Below are 21,698 nucleotides of genomic sequence, written 5' to 3'. Positions count from 1 at the left end.
TAATATTTCATTGTTTCAGAGAACCTGAGAGAACACACACTCTCTTTCACACACACACACACACACATTTGCAAACACTCAAAGCGTCATTTAAGGTAGATATGTCAAATTAGGTCAACTTAAAACATTTTATTTTTAATTATATTTAATTTATTTCAATTTTTCTGCCCAAGTGTCACACCCATTCAACTGCTACCAGGGTTGCCAGGTCCAACAAATTAGGTCTAAAAAGTGAGTCTAAAGTCCACCCTTCAGAAGCTTAAACTAAATATAATATAACAAAATATATCTATCTGTTAACCTTTTAAGCATTTAAACACTCAGTAACAAACTGAATTAAATCAAATCATCAATACATTATACAGTGTAACATCAGCACTGGTACAACCATACATATAGTGTACAGTAGAAGAACACTGAGTTAATGTATTTTGATATAATTTATTTATGTGGATTTGATGTACAGTCATCTTTTTTCACTGTATACACACACACACACACACACACACACACTCTTTAAATATAAATGTGGAAAATATGTTCTGTATGAAGCCACAGAAAAAAAAAACTCTTTTGGTCCTTAAATCCTTCATGACATTATGACCATCTCCTTGTTTCTAATCCTATTGTTTGTATCTTTTTTAGCTCCACTTATCATATATTTCAATATCTCTATTTGGGTAATGTTCTAATCCATATTACGAGAAAAAAATTAAGTAAAAATACTTTAAGAAAATGAAATATGAAGGTCAGTCAATCTGAAAAGAAGAATTTTGAGAACTTTAAGAAGTATACTAAAGTGCAGTCACTGCAAAGACCATCAAAAACATTATAATGATGGAACTGGCACTCATCAGGATCGCCCCAGGAAAGAATAAAAGCGCTATTGTAGATCATACTTATGATATATGTTTTGTAAATTATGTTTATTGATTATTTGATTATAAGGTTTATGAGATGTTAACGATAACATGTATTAATGTATTTATATATTTCAACAAAATTTGCAAATATTATTTACTATACCACAGTTACTGTAGTTCCGATCCTGCAATGTGATTGGCTAAAAGGCATTCTATGAGTACCGCTATCAGCCAGTAATGCACTGTAACTATGACAGCTCTCCATGTATGTATTAGTCCACCCACATACAGGTAACCTAGCAACGATGCAGCGCTTACAAACCAAACAGCGCAGCTACAAACAGAGCAGCGATAGAACTATTTTAACTGGTGGAGTTTTTATAACCAAACAGATCCTATTTTCTCCTCCTCTTTAACTCTTTAAAATCTTTTTATAAACAGTGATAATGGAATGTACGAAGTTCGTGCTATAATGTGTAATATTGGCACTGCTGTGCTGATCTACTCTAAACTCAATATTACACAATATAGCACGAACCTCGAGTGTATTATTGGTTAAATATATTAGTAAAATAATATGTTACTTTGATGTGCATCTTTAATAGTAACACCTTATCAGATAAAAGTCTGTTTTCTTTGATTTTTTTGAACAGATGCTACATTTAAAACACCTCCCAGAGCTCTGTCTTATGTCACTGTACTGTCTGTGTGTGTGTGTGTGTGTATAGTGTGTGTGTGTAGTGTGTATAGTGTGTACAGTGTGTGTGTGTGTGTATAGTGTGTGTGTATAGTGTGTGTGTGTATACAGTGTGTGTGTGTGGAGTGTGTGTGTGTATCAAAGGCCTGGAGGATGAGCATCATTCAGACAGATGCAGCGCGGCTAAAGGAACAGACGTGAGCCGGGGCTTCTGGGTAATTTGCGGTGTGTCATGCTGTGATTAGCTCATCTGCACACCGGATCAGCGCAGAGACCCTGTATCTCCGACAGGACACACACTGCACACACACACACACACACACTGAACACATGCCTGTTCTGATATTATACTCTCTCCAGTATGAATCACTCAGCATCAACCATTCACAACCTATCAACCTATTGCATACTATACATAAATCTATATATACTATTAATAATAGTCGATATACAATTACTTCAATGAATTCAGGAGCCAGTATGAATTCATCTCTATCCACTGTGAATTGTTTGTTATCCGCTTTGACTTATATAATATCCAAAATTAATCTTTAATCATGTTTTAGTATGCAGGATTATTCAGTATCTACTATGAATTGTCTAGTATCCACTGTGAGTTATTCAGTATCTACTATAAATTGTCTAGTATCCACTGTGAGTTATCCAGTATCTACTATGAATTGTCTAGTATCCACTGTGAGTTATCCAGTATCTACTATGAATTGTCTAGTATCAACTGTGAGTTATTCAGTATCTACTATGAATTGTCTAGTATCCACTGTGAGTTATCCAGTATCTACTATGAATTGTCTAGTATCCACTGTGAGTTATTCAGTATCTACTATGAATTGTCTAGTATCCACTGTGAGTTATCCAGTATCTACAATGAATTGTCTAGTATCCACTGTGAGTTATCCAGTATCTACAATGAATTGTCTAGTATCCACTGTGAGTTATCCAGTATCTACTATGAATTATCTAGTATCCACTGTGAGTTATCCAGTATCTACTATGAATTGTCTAGTATCCACTGTGAGTTATCCAGTATCTACTATGAATTGTCTAGTATCCACTGTGAGTTATCCAGTATCTACAATGAATTGTCTAGTATCCACTGTGAGTTATCCAGTATCTACTATGAATTGTCTAGTATCCACTGTGAGTTATCCAGTATCTACTATGAATTATCTAGTATCCACTGTGAGTTATCCAGTATCTACTATGAATTGTCTAGTATCCACTGTGAGTTATCCAGTATCTACAATGAATTGTCTAGTATCCACTGTGAGTTATCCAGTATCTACAATGAATTGTCTAGTATCCACTGTGAGTTATCCAGTATCTACTATGAATTGTCTAGTATCCACTGTGAGTTATCCAGTATCTACTATGAATTGTCTAGTATCCACTGTGAGTTATCCAGTATCTACTATGAATTGTCTAGTATCCACTGTGAGTTATCCAGTATCTACTATGAATTATCTAGTATCCACTGTGAGTTGTTCAGTATCATCTATGAATTGCTTAGTATCCACTGTGAGTTATCCAGTATCTACTATGAATTATCTAGTATCCACTGTGAGTTGTTCAGTATCATCTATGAATTGCTTAGTATCCACTGTGAGTTATTCGGTATCTACAATAATTAATCCTATATATATATATAAATCATCCACTATGTATAATCCACTGTGAGTTTTTCAGTATCTACTATAATTTGTCCTATATCTACTGTGAAATGATCCACTTTATATTATGTAGTATCCACTGTGAGTTATTTAGTATCCGCTATGAATTGTTTAGTATTGTATTGTTAAAACCCTCTTAAACACCTGTAAATAATCTGCAGAATTTCTATTTATATCATTTATAATTTTATTTATATCTATATTTCTGGCAATGTATGTCTTTGTTTCCATTAATCTACAAGGGAAATTAAATAACTATAGATATCATATTTCATATATAATCAAAAGGGAGATGGATGATCACAAGCCATCAAACCAAACTGAACTGCTTGAATTTTTACACCAGGAGTAAAGCAGCATAAAGTTATCCAAAAGCAGTGTGTAAGACTGGTGGAGGAGAACATAATGCATGAAAGAAACTATGATTAAAAAACCACCAGGGTTATTCCACCAAATATTGATTATTTCTGAACTCTTAAAACTTTATGAATATGAACTTGTTTGTTTTCTTTGCATTATTTGAGGTCTGAAAGCTCTGCATTGTTTTTTTTTTTTTTTTGTTATTTCAGCCATTTCTCATTTTCTGCAAATAAATGCTAAAAGTTTCAAATTTCTGTATGTATTTTTCTGGTGCATGCAGTTCACTGATTACCCACCCCATTAGAACCCCCTATAATATGTATTATATATTAATCATTCTTTGTTTAAAATTTATTTTCACACTTTAGTCTTCAACTGTCTTTTGTTGTTCCCTCTTTTGGTCCCATGCTCCTGTCCTCTGTTTTCCTGTCTTGTGTTCCCAGCAATGTGATCTTGGTCTTGTTTTGTTATTTTCCTGTATCCGCCTTAGTCCCGCCTGTCTTATTTGTAACCCCGCCCTCTCGTTACTGCCCCAGGTGTTCTTTGTCTGTGCCTGTGTTAAATATCCCATGTTTTCCTTTGTTTACTGTTTGATCCTCTGTCTTTTCGTGAACTTTAGCCTCTGTATTTTCACCCTGTCCTAGTATTCTCAGTCTTTTGTTTGATTTCTCTTTAATTGATGCTCAGTTCTCAGCTTTGTGTAAGTTAAGTTTCTGATTTGTTTTCTTTAGATTATTGTTCTTGGTTTGCTTATTTTGGTTAGTCCTTTGTTTTATAATCTTTGATTCTGTAGCCTTAGTGTTTGTTCTACTGGCCTAGAGTTTATTTCTTTGTTTGTTTTAAGATTTTGAAGAATAAACTCAACTTGCATTTGCATCCTGCCTCCAACATGTTACGTTTATACTTTAATTATGACTCTGATGTTGCAGAGATGAAATATAAATATAAATATAACACAAAACACCAACATAACAGATCAAATATCAGCAGCCACATCAGTCAGAATCATGTTAATAATATAACAGAGGAATCTATAGGAGAAATTCAATATTCTGCTATGCTAACATTTACGCTAACATGCTAATGCTAATGCTAGAGCGTAAATAGTGATGAATGGAGGCTGTGTGTAAAGGGAGTGTTTTGTCTGAGTGTGTTTTATAGCCACATGTTTGGTGGTCCACCCGCTTCACCCTGGCCCTAGCTGCCACCCCTGCTGCCACCTCTGCTGCCACCCCTGCCACAGCGCAGTGATTCAGAAGTGATGTGACAGCTTGTTCAAATGAAAATTAATTATTCAGGAGACGACGGCCCACAGCGCAGCGCAAATAGAGAAGGTCAACACAGACAAAAATACGACTGTGGGAGAAACGCCAGCTCCACGGGAAATGAAAGAGGCCGGAAACGACAGGGAAAAAGAGAAATATGACATATTTATGAAGCGGTTCACTCCCAAAGCTCATTTATAAACATATATATAAATATATAGAGGAGATTTTGTGTTGGGGCTGACAGAGATATAAAGCTGAGAGCAGAACTCCAAACGTATTGATTCGTTTTTTAAGAAATACAAACATTAGTTTTCCTCTCTGTGGGAATAAATCAATACGGCCAAGATTCTGTATAATAAACACCTCAAATTATACACTCGCTCCAATCTGTAAGTCAGCTGGAGGGCAAATCGGCTGTGTCCCAAACGGAGGGGCGCTCCCTCGATGCCTTGCTCTTAAAAGTGAAGGACTTGAAATAGAAAAGTCATTTCCTGTAGCTGAATTGAGTTTAAAATGAACTACAAACGCAGCATGACCTGATGCTGCTAATGCTACCAGTTCAATGCTAGCTGTTAGCTATGCTAACATTAGCTTTTAGCACTATTCTGAGGAACAATGATCATCACTAGGGGGGCTGTAGAATGAGCATCATTATTTCATGTCTGATACTGTAACTGCTAGCATGTATGCTAATGATGTTACTAATAGCTATTGGCAAATTAACGCTAACTTAGCTTAATTTGCTAACATGTATGGTAATGATGTTACTATCTCAATATTTTGAGATACTAATTCATTATTTTGAGATACTATCTTAATATTTTGAGATACTAAGTCAATATTTTGAGATACTATCTCAATAGTTTGAGATACTAAGTCAGTATTTTGAGATACTATCTCAATATTTTGAGATACTTAGTCATTATTGTGAGATACTATCTCAATAGTTTAGGATACTAAGTCATTTTTTTAGATACTATCTCAATATTTTGAGATACTAAGTCAATATTTTGATATACTATCTAAATATTTTGAGATACTAAGTCATTATTTTGAGATACTATCTCAATAGTTTGAGATACAAAGTCATTATTTTGAGATACTATCTCAATATTTTTAAATACTACCTTAATATTTTGAGATACTATCTTAGTATTTTGAGATCCAAATCAATATTTTAATATACCATCTCAATATTTTGAGATACTAAGTCAGTATTTTGAGATACTATCTCAATATTTTGAGATACTTAGTCATTATTGTGAGATACTATCTCAATAGTTTAGGATACTAAGTCATTTTTTTAGATACTATCTCAATATTTTGAGATACTAAGTCAATATTTTGATATACTATCTAAATATTTTGAGATACTAAGTCAATATTTTGATATACTATCTAAATATTTTGAGATACTAAGTCATTATTTTGAGATACTATCTCAATAGTTTGAGATACAAAGTCATTATTTTGAGATACTATCTCAATAGTTTGAGATACAAAGTCATTATTTTGAGATACTATCTCAATATTTTTAAATACTACCTTAATATTTTGAGATACTAAGTCATTATTTTGAGATACTATCTCAATAGTTTGAGATACAAAGTCATTATTTTGAGATACTATCTCAATAGTTTGAGATACAAAGTCATTATTTTGAGATACTATCTCAATAGTTTGAGATACAAAGTCATTATTTTGAGATACTATCTCAATATTTTTAAATACTACCTTAATATTTTGAGATACTAAGTCATTATTTTGAGATACTATCTCAATAGTTTGAGATACAAAGTCATTATTTTGAGATACTATCTCAATAGTTTGAGATACAAAGTCATTATTTTGAGATACTATCTCAATATTTTTAAATACTACCTTAATATTTTGAGATACTAAGTCAATATTTTAATATACCATCTCAATATTTTGAGATACTATCTCAATAGTTTGAAATACTAAGTCAATATTTTGAGATACTATCTCAATAGTTTGAAATACTAAGTCATTATTTTGAGATACTATCTCAATATTTTGAGATACTATCTTAATATTTTGAGATACTAAGTCAAAATTTTAATATACCATCTCAATATTTTGAGATACTATCTCAATAGTTTGAGATACTAAGTCAGTATTTTGAGATACTATCTCAATATTTTGAGATACTTAGTCATTATTGTGAGATCCTATCTCAATAGTTTAGGATACTAAGTCATTTTTTAGATACTATCTCAATATTTTGAGATACTAAGTCAATATTTTGAGATACTATCTAAATATTTTGAGATACTAAGTCATTATTTTGAGATACTAAGTCATTATTTTGAGATACTAAGTCAATATTTTGAGATACTATCTAAATATTTTGAGATACTAAGTCATTATTTTGAGATACTAAGTCAATATTTTGAGATACTATCTCATAGTTTGAGATACTAAGTCAATATTTTGAGATACTATCTAAATATTTTGAGATACTAAGTCAATATTTTGAGATACTATTTCAATAGTTTGAGATACTAAGTCATTATTTTGAGATACTAAGTCAATATTTTGAGATACTAAGTCAATATTTTGAGATACTATCTCAATAGTTTGAGATACTAAGTCAATATTTTGAGATACTAAGTCATTATTTTGAGATACTAAGTCAATATTTTGAGATACTAAGTCATTATTTTGAGATACTAAGTCAATATTTTGAGATACTATCTAAATATTTTGAGATACTAAGTCATTATTTCGAGATACTAAGTCAATATTTTGAGATACTATCTCATAGTTTGAGATACTAAGTCAATATTTTGAGATACTATCTAAATATTTTGAGATACTAAGTCAATATTTTGAGATACTATTTCAATAGTTTGAGATACTAAGTCATTATTTTGAGATACTAAGTCAATATTTTGAGATACTAAGTCAATATTTTGAGATACTATCTCAATAGTTTGAGATACTAAGTCAATATTTTGAGATACTAAGTCATTATTTTGAGATACTAAGTCAATATTTTGAGATACTAAGTCAATATTTTGAGATACTATTTCAATAGTTTGAGATACTAAGTCAATATTTTGAGATACTATCTAAATATTTTGAGATACTAAGTCATTATTTTGAGATACTAAGTCAATATTTTGAGATACTAAGTCAATATTTTGAGATACTAAGTCAATATTTTGAGATACTATTTCAATAGTTTGAGATACTAAGTCAATATTTTGAGATACTATCTAAATATTTTGAGATACTAAGTCATTATTTTGAGATACTAAGTCAATATTTTGAGATACTAAGTCAATTCGCTCCGTGCACAAGATGGCGTCATTCTATTTCCGGCATTTGAGGGTGTGTGTGAGGAGTTCCGGCTTGAGCAGTTCCCGTGGTTTGAGTATTGGTATCAACACGAAGAGATAGCGAGTTAGTTGGAAATAATGAGTGCATGCAGGGTTAAAGAGAGACGACTGACCTTCCAACGGGTAAGAAAGTCAGCGTTACATTGCTGTGTGCCCTTATGTACCAGTTCGTCGCGCTATAACGCCGAGATTAGTTTTCATAAGTTTCCCGTTGACGCTGCGGTGCGTGCTAAGTGGCTAACTAAGATCCGTAGGGATAAGTTCACTCCAACAGTGAACACCCGTGTGTGTGGCCGGCATTTTCAACCGGGAGACTTCGCAGTGACTGCAGGGGGACTGAGGAGGTTACAGAGTGGAGCTGTACCCCTTCTGTTTTCCTGGAATGAGTACACTCTGCCTACACCGAGGCAGAATGTATGGGAGCGCCGCCCGAGAGCAGAGGAGCCTCTCCACGATCTGCCTGCAGACTTGGAGTCGGAGGACGATATGGACACAGCAGCACCTGATCATGATTACTGCTTAACTCCAGCGACAGCGGTGATGGCAGCTGAGATGGCCAATGAAAATGAAGCTCTGCGCCAGAAAATTGGGGAACTCCAACACCAGCTGGAAGTGCTACAGCTGAGGACGCGTTTTGGTATTCAGCGCCTGGCGGGGTCAGACGAGGACATTCGCTTTTACACCAGGTTGGTTAATTAAGCTTTTATCATTATGCTGACGTGTATTTACTGTGCTTTAGTAAGCTGGTTTACCAACTCAGCTTGATCAATGTAGAGTGTATTTTTGTACTCCTTAACTAGCTATAAGAGGTCTGATTAGACTTAAAACAACTATCAGCACAAGCTGATCTAGAGCAGAATTTTTTTCAGCAAGTTTATATAGCTAAGAATAGTTTGAAAAACATGTTTATCTGAGGAAGCTAATTGAAAAAAAAATTGAAAACAAACAAAACGAAGTCTAACATGAACATTGTTACTTTCTTAGGTTTGCTACATACAAGCACTTCCAGGCATTCTGGAAATTGGTGGAGCCTGCAGTCAACACCAAGATGGTGCGGATCACCAGTGCCCAGGCTGCATCTGCCAGCAGCTCTGAAGTCTCTCAACCAGCAACGGTATGTAGCATACAAGGGGTTTTGAGTGGATGTACATTTACAATAATTGTTGTATAAGCAGTACACAGACCATTTACTGATAAAAGTAGTGATAGTACAGTGTTGAACAGTGGTAACTAACCCTGGTCCTTAAGATCTATGTTCCTGCACAGTTTAGTCCTAACCTGCATCTAACGTTAACACACCTGACCCAACAAAACCAAGGACTTCTGAAAAAGTTAGCTAATTAGCCAGACCAGGTTTGGCAGACCACTGTTAGAACCAGATTTAACAGGAACATGGATCTTTAAGGCCAGGGTTGGTGACATTGTATGGTGGTGTTTCTCTGCTAAAATTATGCTTATTTAAAGGGGAATGGATATGGTGTGAAATGCGAGTACAAACTTTTACCTAATAGCCCACCCTGATTCACCCCCAGCATTTCGATATACAACACTTTTAGGTGATTTTCCAAAAAGGCTCATAATGCTAGCTATAGGAATATAGTGTTTCCCTTCCAAAGAAATGGCTATTTTTACACCATTAACAAACTCAAAGTAGCTTCACACTTCATTTGTAGAAATCGGAGGCCCTAACACTTAAATGAAGCACTGAGAGCTTTAAAAGTGCACAGATAGTTTGTTTAAAAACACTATTGTACCCAAGGGTATGTTTAAGAAGGTACCTGTGTACTTCAAAAGTTCTCAGTGCCTTGTTTTAAATGTCAGGACCTCAGAATTTTACCAATTAAGTTTTGAGCTACTTGGAGTTTGTTAATGATGTAAAAATAGTGATTTCTTTGCATGGGTAATGGTATGCCCTTAACGCTAGTATTGTGTAAGCCTTTACGTAAGGTTGCATTGGCTAAAAGCACTGTATCTAGGAATGCTGGAGATTAATGGAGGTGGCCTATTTGACAAAAGTTCCGACTTATGTTTTACTACTACACCCCAAGTCCATTTCACATTGGATTTTCTTTTTTAAGTAAAGGTACAAAAGCAGGTAAAATACTCATTTTACAGAATAGCACATGGATAGAATTAAGTTAGTATACCTAGTTATATTCATTCACTGTCACTTCTAAGAATATGGCTTTTGTCTTTTTACAGAAACTTCCACCAATAGATGAGCTGCTGCTGTTCCTCATGCACCTGTCAGTGGGCCTGCCTCTCAGGGATCTTGCAGAACGGTTTGGCATTCACCGCACCACAGCCAGCAGGATTATTTCCACCTGGACACACTTCCTGTACATCCTGCTAGGAAGCCAACGTCTGTGGATCCCCCCTGAAGTTGTCAGAGCTCACCTTCCACCTGAGTTTTCAGCTTTCCCAGACACGCAGGTGGTGCTCGACTGCACTGAAATCTTTTGCCAGACACCATCCTCTCTCCTGCTACAGAGTGAGGTGTTTTCAGCGTACAAATCGCACTCTACTTTTAAGGCCTTGATTGGCATGGCACCCCATGGTGCCATTACATTTGTGTCTGGCTTGTATGCAGGATCCATGAGTGATCGAGAGATCTTCAAGCTATCTGGCATCATAAACCTGCTCACACCAGACATGGCAATTATGGTTGACAAAGGGTTTCTTGTGGACAACCTGGCTCCATGCAAGGTTTATAGACCTGCCTTTCTCTCAAGAAACACCCAAATGAGCAGGGAGGATGTCAGGCAGACCCAATCCATTGCACGTCTGAGGGTTCATGTGGAGAGATGCATTAGGAGGGTGAAAGAGAATAAACTTTTTGACAAGGCAATACCACTCTCTGTTTGTGGAAGCATTGAAGAGCTATTTAATGTAGCCTGCTTCCTGGTCAACTACCAGAACGGACCACTGGTAAAGGCATGGGCAACTTAGGAATGAAGTCTGGACTCATTGAAATTTTGGCTTACTTGGTGCTTGTAAATAGTTTTATTATAGTTATTATATATTGTAGTTAAATGTTTGCTTATTTGGTGCTTGTAAATAGTTTTATTATAGTTATTATATATTGTAGTTAAATGTTTGCTGATTTGGTGCTTGTAAATATTTTTTTATATGAATAATATAACTCCTTGACCATAATTGATTAAACAGCTGTTATTCACAGTTTCTGTATTACATCTTTTTTTAATTATATAGGCATACACTAAATGGGTACATCTTTAATCCCACTTTTGATTTATTTTATCCGTTCTACACATAGGGCAGTTCTAATATTACATCTTGTTGCCTTTCTGTCTCTCTGTATACTTTTAGATTCTGCTCAGTCAGTTTTTTTCTGCTCTGTTGTAGCCAGGAGCAGAAAGAACAGACAAAGAAATCTAAAAGTATACAGAGAGACAGAAGGATTGCAAGATGTAATGATATAACTACAAAGTTGTCCTATATGCGTAGAACTGATAAAAATAGACATTGCATCTCTTTAAACCACTGCTAATGAGATTTGCAGTTACACATTTAATTAAGAACGATTTCTGCATTGTTTTACACATAATTAAAAGCATGGTAGCATAAAGGAAAGGACTCATTGTCAAAACACATTTAAGATTTATTAACAATTAATCAAAACTCATTGAAGTATAATTAGTTCGTAGGAAAATGTACTGTTTTAGTGAGATATCAAACTGCCAAAAGTGGTGAGAAGTCATTACACGGTCATGTAAAAATAAAAAAAGAAATAATCTCCCTTCTCTCTAATGGTTTTAGCCACTTCACAGTCTCTATATATGCGCTGAATAAGAATATCCTCCTCTGCAAATACAACAAAATCACACCACTCCATACCTGTAAGTAGGAGCTGACCTTGTACCTGCCAGTAGTAGCTGTGAGTCTGCTTTAATTTCATTGTGCCACTCTGCATTTTCAGGTAACTACAGTCCACGTAGCTTTTTGCATTGGGGCATTTAATTTCCACCAATCCAAAGGGTGGGCTCTCAGTCGGGTCAAACACCAGACCATCAGGAGATGACCCTAACCAGGGGGCATCTGGGTGGATGACGAAACCACAAGGCCAGTAATTTGTGTTTTTCATCCGGCAGTACTCCTGGATGGCAACCGGTTCCAGTGCCAATCCCCTCTTCATTGCAGCAGTTTGATCCACTCCCTTTCGAATCCTTTGTGACAGGATTTCTGCAGAACTCTGACCTCTGACATGGCATATTTCCCTGAATCGGGAGGAAGTTATTCTTGGCCTCCTGACTCGGTGCCACTCCACAGAGTTGCTCTGCTCCCTGGTGGCAACCTCTATTTTCCTTGCCATGTCAAATGTAGTGGCAAGTGACTGCAGATGGAGGTGTTGTTGGTGAGTGCACACAAACTGGCAGTTAGTAGGCTCCAGCCTATAACCGTCTACAGGTAAAGGTGGTGGCAGAGGGGCATCTGGATGGCGTACAACAACCCGGCTCACTGGTACTGGATGCTGGTAGGAGATGGGGCTACCCGCCTGGACTTTCCCAAAAGCTGAATCAACCAGCGGGACATCTGCACTTATGGCCATGGTGGTGATGAGTGGAGCGATGTCTGCAGTGAAGTCCTGGTACTGCTCATCAACTTTAAGGACATCTGGATCTGGCAGCTCCCCTCGCACTGCCTTGTAACGTTTACTCCTTTGAAGAATTAAATTCCACAGTAAGGAGTTTGTACACTCAAACAACAAAGGTTATACAGTAAGCAAAGCATATATAGGACAATTCATATTACCTTACACCATCAGCAACTGTAAACTGCTTTGGCTTGGAGGATAAGAACACCATGTCACTCACGCGGCCTGGTTTTACACCCTATAAATTACATAAACAAATGATCACATAACTTTAAATCATTGTTAATGTGACATAGTACATCAGCTCATGATGTAGCTTGTTGAAGAAATCATTTTGGTGTTGTTGGGAACACACTCACCATGGTTCTTGGCTTGTGCCAGCGTTGTTCTGTTTCTGTGCAGCTTAGGACTGGGGGTACAGCAGCCAGGTTCAGTGTGGAGTAGTGTGCAGTCTGGAACAGTAGTGCAACATTGTGGTTGCAGAGGGCTGTCCCAGCCACACAGGAGCACTCTGCCACTGCAATGTCCACTGGTACACGGTCTTCAAAGACAATCTACACATTAAAAAAATAAATCAGTCAAAACATCAGGCTAAATGAGGGGTGTCCAATTTTATATGCAAAGGGCTGGTGTGGCTGCAGGTTTTTATTCAAGCCAAATAGATGCTAGTCATCTGCTGTTTGAAATCTGATTACACTTGTTGAATTATTTGGTCAGTTTTTGCTGCTCATTGTTTAGCAAAAACCTGCCACCATACCAGAACTGTACATATAAACTGGACACCCCTGGGCTTAATTTTGACAGGTTATCAACTGTATCAAAATGAGAGAATAAGCAATATACAGGACCATTAAAAAAAAAATTAGAATATCTATGAAAAGTTCCTTTATTTCAGTAATTCAGTTCAAAATGTGAAACTCATTCTATGAATGTATTACACACAGAGTGGTCTACTTTAAGTGTTTATTTCTTTTATTGATTTTTTATTGATTGGTTTATTTGTGTCTCAGAAAATTAGAATATCATATAAGACCAATTGATACTTTTGGCAGTGTGATCCATCTGCTGGTGTTGATCCACTGTGTTTTATTATCAAGTCTAAAGTCAGTGCAGTTTTGTTTTCTCACAAAATCTTACAGCACTTCATGCTCCCATCTACTGACTTTTATAGAGATGCAGATTTCATTTTCCAGCAGGACTCGGCACACTGCAGAAAGTACATATTAGTCTTATATGATATTCTTATTTTCTGATACACTGATTTTGGGTTTCATTGGCTGCAAGCCATAATCATCAATAATAAAATAAATAAACTAAAAATAGATCACTCTGTGTCTAATACGTCTATATAATATGAGTTTCACATTTTTAACTAAATTACTGAAATAAAGTAACTTATTAAAAATATTCTAGGTCTGCTCCCTGTTTGGAATGCTGCAATCTAAGAACGATAAGCTTATCTAGCCTTTATCACTTCACTTCTCAATTTTCTGAAAATATTTTGAAGTTAGTGAAACACTGAACAGTGTTAGTAAAACAGTGTTAGTAAAACAAAGGAACAGGTGCAGGGTACAAAATACTTACCGCTGCCAAGTGAACCATTAAGATATTTGGACCCTGCATGTATTATACTAAATATACAGTAAAGAACAACAGCCATCACAAGCAGTTTTGGGGTTTCCATGAAAGCTAGGTATTACTTAATTTATAGGTCATTTCACACACGGTTACCAGCTGACCTGAGCTATTTTCACTTTGCAACCTGTATAACCTGTATTAGCTGGCTAAGCTTATTTGGATACTCAGTAAAATGTGGAATCATGTGAAAGTAAACAATAGGGAAACTAGCTAATTAATGAATAGAGATTTTCATTATGACAATATTTGATTATAAAATTGAATGGGCTTACATTCTATACTAACTAGCTAGTTGTAATATATAAAATAACTAAGGATTTTACATTGTTATTTCAGTCCTAAATCACTAAATAGCTAACCCAGCCACATTAAAACCCCAGAACATGAATCTGACTGAGGCTGTGAACTAAAACACTGTTTTTCCTCCCTACTCTGAGGTCGTGAGGTTTTTCACTCTTCCTCATCGACCTGTAACAGGTAGCCCTGACGCTCACTCTCCCTGACGAATCTCTGTTTGAAACTGTGGGCATTGAAACTTGACATTATTTATGTTAAACATAACAATCACACTGAATGTCATTAAAACATCTGACATTGGATAAAACTATCGTTAACGTCCAAGTTAGACAATAAGCTCAGCTAAATTACAGGGTGTGTAGCTAGCTAGGCTAACTAGGCTGGCTAGCTAGCTGAGTAATAGTGTAACATACCTTCATAGTTGTCGATGTAACTGGATATATACATCTTATATCCTTTCTCCCTTTTGCTCCTCGGGGTTGAGCTGGCCGCTTGGACTATCCGGTGTACATCCGTGATGGTAATTTTCGGAAGGTCTTGGAGGCACCTCGTGTAAAACACAGCCATCTTCACTTCTGCGCGTCTATCCTGTGTACCGGAGCGGAACTATACACACGCACCCTCAAAAAACCGGAACTAGTTACACGTCATCCCGTGCAACTAGCGAATATTTTGAGATACTAAGTCAATATTTTGAGATACTAAGTCATTATTTTGAGATACTATCTCAATAGTTTGAGATACAAAGTCATTATTTTGAGATACTATCTCAATAGTTTGAGATACAAAGTCATTATTTTGAGATACTATCTCAATATTTTTAAATACTACCTTAATATTTTGAGATACTAAGTCAATATTTTAATATACCATCTCAATATTTTGAGATACTATCTCAATAGTTTGAAATACTAAGTCAATATTTTGAGATACAAAGTCATTATTTTGAGATACTATCTCAATATTTTGAGATACTATCTTAATATTTTGAGATACTAAGTCAATATTTTAATATACCATCTCAATATTTTGAGATACTATCTCAATAGTTTGAGATACTTAGTCATTATTGTGAGATCCTATCTCAATAGTTTAGGATACTAAGTCATTTTTTAGATACTATCTCAATAGTTTGAGATACTAAGTCAATATTTTGAGATACTAAGTCATTATTTTGAGATACTAAGTCAATATTTTGAGATACTAAGTCATTATTTTGAGATACTAAGTCAATATTTTGAGATACTAAGTCATTATTTTGAGATACTAAGTCAATATTGTGAGATACTATCTCAATAGTTTGAGATACTAAGTAATTTGAGATACTCCTCCAGAGTGATCATGAGTCTCTCGGCTGCTTCTCTCTGCTGGATCTGTTAGTTTGTCATTTTACACGTTTTATAAGCCACTGTACTGTAGAGTAGGATTAGATTGAGTGGAATGTAGTGTGTATATATGTATATATAAAGGCAGTAGAGTACTTTATGAGTATTTTATAAGTACTGTAATTCAGTATAAGAGCTCTTCAGTTCTGCAGCACCTCTTTAAAAAGCAGAGCTGAATTAAATCTATTAAAGCTGAGTCAGAGAGAAGGGTTAACTGATGAATGAGCTGCGAGTGCTTTCAGCGCTCCGTTTCTCACGTTTTTATTATTATAATAATAATAAAGTTATTATTCTATTTTCCTCACGTTTCCCTCAGTACTGCAGAGGTTACGGCCGGGGGGTCGCTTCATTTCGCAACCCTTCAGTGTGGAGTGATAATAAAGGTGTGAACACTATAACAGGTATATGATGTTCGATCCACACTTTCAATCAGACCTGTTTTATTTTCTATTCCCAGAATCCTGTGCGTCCTTGAACTTTCCTCAAACCTTCAGAGCAGAAGGACTTTTATTCTCCAGGAATAAAATCAGGTCATTATAGAGACTCTTTATTCTCACAGCTTTTATAAAAACACTGAAAAAACTCATGTTTCTATTCACATTTTTCACAAGGCAGGACATTTAAAGGGCATATATATATATATACACAGCTCTGGAAAAAAAGAGGAGAGCTCTTCAGATTCTGATTCAGTTTCTCTGATTTTGCTATTTATAGGTTTATGTTTGAGTAAAATGAACATTGTTGTTTTATTCTATAAACTACAGACAACATTTCTCCCAAATTACAAATAAAAACAAAGAAAACAAGTTCATATTCATAAAGTTTTAAGAGTTCAGAAATAATCAATATTTGATGGAATAACCCTGGTTTTTAATCACAGTTTTTTTTCATGCATCTTGTCATCATGTTCTCCTCCACCAGTCTTACACACTGCTTTTGGATAACTTTATGCTGCTTTACTCCTGGTGTAAAAATTCAAGCAGTTCAGTTTGGTGGTTTGATGGTTTGTGATCATCCATCTTCCTCTTGATTAAATTCCAGAGGTTTTTAATATGGTAAAATTAAAAACTAAACACACGAGAAATCATGATGCCATACCAGAGAATCTCTATAGAGGAGAATACGCACTTAAAGTGAGTCAAACATGAACAAGTTCATATGAAGCCAAAACTGAGCAAAAATCTTTTATACTGAAACATGTGCTTATATGTCCTCAACACAAAACTATATTAAATGTTTCAGTACTGCAGAAATCATTTTTTTCATTTTAATCTCCAGTTATAAACATTTTAAACTCAGCTCTCTACCTGTATCTCCAGGATCAGCTCGCCAACCAATCAGTTATATGGTTATATGAAGTGTGCATTATTTTTAACAGTATTAACAGTAATATTAAAGAGTCTCACACTCACTGCTGTGGTTCTGCTAACTATAATCGAGTTTAGATAAATAATAAAACAGAGAGAAATGATATGATGCACCTTCATTTTCCACTCAGGTTTTATTTCTAAAACAGCAGAGTGAGATCCGGCTGATTTCCCTCGTTAAAATCTGAGTCTGAACTTCTGCAGCTCTACTAAATAAAACGAGCAGAAGAACTGAGAAGAACTGATTTCTGAATAATGTAATTATGATCTTTATTCAGGAATGCTGTTTATCAAACGCTCTGCTGCTTCTGCTGCTTAAACTCCGAGCAACAAAGCCAGAGATCCTCCACGACCAGCCGAGAAAAAGAACGTTAAATTATAAATCCATACCCTCATTAACGCCTGCGCTGCTCCACTGCTGTAAATGCAGCCGTGCATGATAAAGAGCTGCAGTGCAGAATCGCAGCTACGGACAAGAGAAAAGGCAAAAAGGACGCTTTAACGGAAACAGCGACAGCTCCAAACATATGGATTCAAATAAAAAAATTCAAGTCTAAAAGCTTATTCTGATTCTTGTGTCCAAATTTAAGGAAAAAAATCAAATTAAAATTAAAATAAAAAGCCTCAAACATAATCTGGATTTGTCAGTTTTGATGCTGTCAGTCTGTCTGCTCTGGATTTTGAACTACTCAAAGACTCCACTTCCCAGCATGCACTCACACCAGACTTCCCTGACTCTGCTGATCATGTTAAGCTATGGTGCTCCCGCTCCCCCGGTTACTGATTGTTCACACACACAGTTTCCTCTGCTGAGAAGCGTTTGTTGGACACGTCCAGGTAGCTGCACCGTTACAATAGCAATCCACAAAAGTCAGAGCTCACCTGGTCTACTCTTAAAGAGAATGATGAGCGAGAGACGCCCTGATTGGTTTATTTCACGTTACGCCCAAAATTAACCACACCCATGATTAATTAAGAGCATTAGTACATGCTTTTTGAGTGTTTCGAGAAGTGCAAGGTGTACTTTTCCTGTCTCTACGATAGCAAAGACACACTGATACACTCTAAATTAAGCTGAGTGATGCATAATTGACTGGTAATTGAATAAAGATTGCTAAATTAGGGCCCCTTGTCATTACTGGTACTATAATTCAGCACTTGTCAACAGAAAATTAGCTGTTTCTTGTAAAAATACAAGAATAACCACCAAAAGTAAGAGTAGAAACTTTCTGCTCTGTAAACTTTAAACACTGAGTTTAGTCACATAAAGGAAGTGAGCTAATTAATCTCTACAGTTAAGACTACAAATTGATTTTCTGAGTTACCTCCGGGCGTTCACACAGCTTTATTTATCCACAGCAAATATAAATAAATAAAATAACTTGATCAGAGACACACAGGCTGCATCCCAATCCTGTTCTACACACTAGTAATACAGCTCTGTAAGAAAATAAGATTTCACTTAAAAACGATGAGTTTCTTTGATTTTACCAAACTATAAACCTCTGGAATATAATCAAGAGGAAGATGGATGATCACAAACCATCAAACCACCAAACTGAACTGCTTGAATTTTTACACCAGGAGTAAAGCAGCATAAAGTTATCCAAAAGCAGTGTGTAAGACTGGTGGAGGAGAACATGATGCAGGAAACCTGTGATTAAAATGGGTGAGTGAACACTTTAGGCAATATAGTGTTTATACAAATATATACTAGTATATAAGCCTAAAACACATGAATAACTGGTATTAAACAGGCATAAAACACACAGCCACATGGTAAAATGGGCCGAAAACACAAATTAACATCAGCAAATAGGCCATAATATACTAGAATATCGCAGGTTTGGCAGGTAAGTACACTGAATATTAAGGCTTGTGATCAAATGTGATTATATGGGTCTAAAACACAAAAATACATGACTAAATGGGCCTAAACACAAATATGAAAAAATAAAAAGCCATAAAATATAAAGTTGCATCCTTAAATTGTATTAAATGAACGTACAATTAAAGCTACATCACTAAATGTGCCTAAAATACAAAACCACGTAATTAAACAGCCCTAAAAATGTGTAACTTACAAAGTTACAACATTTAATAAGCCTTAAACACAAAACTACATAAATAACTGGTATTAAACAGGCATAAAACACACAGCTACAACAGCTACATGGTAAAATGGGCCTAGACCCAAATTCAAGTGGATTAAAGGGTCGAAAACACAAAATAACATCAGCAAATAAGATATAATACACATTTTTTTCAGTTTATTACTGATAGACTTTAGATTGATCTCTCTTCATTTTTTTATTTTATTTGGCACAATAAGTTTTTTTTCTTTATTTTCTATTTATTCTATTCTCTTTATTCTTTTTTATTGCTTGTGTAATTGTCAATTATTTACGTTAGCTCTATAATTTACTTTATTTAATTGATTATGAATTGATAATAAATTAAGGTCATTAGCTTTTTACAGAACATCAGCACTCTCAAAACATATGCAAGAATAAAGGGACTACACTAGAGGGGTTTCTGATAATACGGCCAGTGAGTGTAGGTCTAAACATATGAAAGGCTGTGAAGATCCTGTAATTATAACTATTATCATTATTATAACTGCAGTATTACCATATACAGCCTGTTACAGTATGAAGGGTGAAGCATCAATTATCTAGTGAATCAGATGATAATATAATCAGATAATCAGATAATCAGATAATGGTTCTGTGAGAATAGAGACGGGTTTCCAGTCTGATTTCTGTGAGAAATTACAGCAACTTTAATCAAATTAATATTCAGTTTCCCAATATATCTTTCTCTTTAAAGAGAGAGAGAGAGAGAGAGAGAGAGAGATCATCCATCATTCTTAAAGCTGCTGAAAAGCAGAAAAATCGTCCTGAGGTTTCTGTTCATCCTGAACACTGATTTTCTCCTCCTGCTGTAACTCTAAACTCAGTCTTTATATTTTATTTGGTTTATTGGGGTTTATATATATAATATATATAAATATATATAAAATTATATCCAGCTGCTATTACAAATACATATACACAAAACAAGCTATTATTATCCAGGATGCTGCCCACAGGACAATGACTACAGATACATGACTACAGGGTGATGGCTACAGGATGTTGCCCATAGGATGCTGCCCACAGGACAATGGTTACAGGATGATGACTACAGAATGCATGCTACAGGACAACGGCTACAGAATTATGAATACAGGATGCTACCAATAGGATGCTGCCTACAGGATGCTGGCTACAGGATGCATGCTACAAGATGCTTCCCACAGGGCAATAGTTACAGGATGATGGCTTCAAGATGCTGCCTACAGGATAGTGCCTACAGGATGATGGCTATAGGATGAAGGCTACAAGAAGATGGCTACAGGTGATGGCTTAAGGGCATTGACTACATGATGCTGCCCACAGGACAATGACTACAGGATGATGGCTACAGAATGATAATTACAGGATGCTGCCCACTGGACAATGGCTACAGAATGATAATTACAGGATGCTGCCCACTGGTCAATGGCTACAGGATGATGGCTACAGAATGATAATTAAAGGATGCTGCCCACTGGTCAATGGCTACAGGATGATGGCTACAGAATGATAATTACATAATGCTGCCCACAGGACAATGACTACAGATACATGACTACATGATGATGGCTACAGGATGTTGCCCATAGGATGCTGCCCACAGGACAATGGTTACAGGATGATGACTACAGAATGCATGCTACAGGATAATGGCTACAGAATTATGACTACAGGATGCTGCTAATATGATGCTGCCTACAGGATGCATGCTACAAGATGCTGCCCACAGGACAATAGTTACAGGATGATGCTTCAGGATGCTGCCTACAGGACAATGGCTACAGGGTGATGGCTATAGGACATTGACTACAGGATGCATGCTACAGGATGATGCCCACAGGACAATAGTTACAGGATATGGCTTCAAGATGCTGCCTACAGGATAGTTCCTACAGGGTGATGGCTACAGGATGAAGGCTACAGGATGATGGCTACAGGTGATGGCTTTAGGGCATTGACTACATGACAATGACTACAGGATGATGGCTTCAAGATGCTGCCTACAGGATGAAGGCTACAGAATGATAATTACAGGATG

At 35.8% G+C, this 21,698-nt stretch overlaps 2 protein-coding genes across 2 annotated transcripts; one reads left to right on the top strand and one right to left on the bottom strand.

The window, feature by feature from the left end:
- The first annotated feature begins 8,188 nt into the window (after positions 1-8,188).
- LOC125781019 (uncharacterized) lies at positions 8,189-11,421 on the top strand. The gene is made up of 3 exons (XM_049463749.1): positions 8,189-8,927; positions 9,226-9,355; positions 10,444-11,421. Exons 1-3 carry the CDS (start codon positions 8,320-8,322, stop codon positions 11,188-11,190), a joined length of 1,485 nt encoding a protein of 494 aa, XP_049319706.1. The 5' UTR covers positions 8,189-8,319; the 3' UTR covers positions 11,191-11,421.
- A 421-nt stretch (positions 11,422-11,842) lies between these two features.
- Positions 11,843-15,448, bottom strand: LOC111193878 (uncharacterized). Its single transcript, XM_049463751.1, has 4 exons — positions 15,205-15,448; positions 13,216-13,410; positions 13,015-13,094; positions 11,843-12,920 (listed from the first exon to the last, which is right to left on the bottom strand). Exons 1-4 carry the CDS (start codon positions 15,208-15,210, stop codon positions 11,963-11,965), a joined length of 1,239 nt encoding a protein of 412 aa, XP_049319708.1. The 5' UTR covers positions 15,211-15,448; the 3' UTR covers positions 11,843-11,962.
- Positions 15,449-21,698: the final 6,250 nt, after the last annotated feature.

The sequence above is a fragment of the Astyanax mexicanus genome, chromosome 14 (assembly GCF_023375975.1).
Source record: "Astyanax mexicanus isolate ESR-SI-001 chromosome 14, AstMex3_surface, whole genome shotgun sequence".
In the NCBI taxonomy this organism is placed as follows: Eukaryota; Metazoa; Chordata; class Actinopteri; order Characiformes; family Acestrorhamphidae; genus Astyanax; species Astyanax mexicanus.
The sequence above is the reverse complement of the archived record's forward strand: the minus strand, read 5'-3'. Positions and strand labels throughout refer to the sequence as shown.

Coding starts and splice junctions, on each gene's coding strand:
- LOC125781019 (XM_049463749.1), top strand. CDS start 8,320: ATGAGTGCATGCAGGGTTAAAGAGAGACGACTGACCTTCCAACGGGTA. Junction 8,928..9,225: donor GACATTCGCTTTTACACCAG/GTTGGTTAATTA, acceptor TTACTTTCTTAG/GTTTGCTACATACAAGCACT. Junction 9,356..10,443: donor AAGTCTCTCAACCAGCAACG/GTATGTAGCATA, acceptor GTCTTTTTACAG/AAACTTCCACCAATAGATGA.
- LOC111193878 (XM_049463751.1), bottom strand. Junction 13,095..13,215: donor GGCACAAGCCAAGAACCATG/GTGAGTGTGTTC, acceptor TGTAATTTATAG/GGTGTAAAACCAGGCCGCGT. Junction 12,921..13,014: donor ACAGTTGCTGATGGTGTAAG/GTAATATGAATT, acceptor AATTCTTCAAAG/GAGTAAACGTTACAAGGCAG.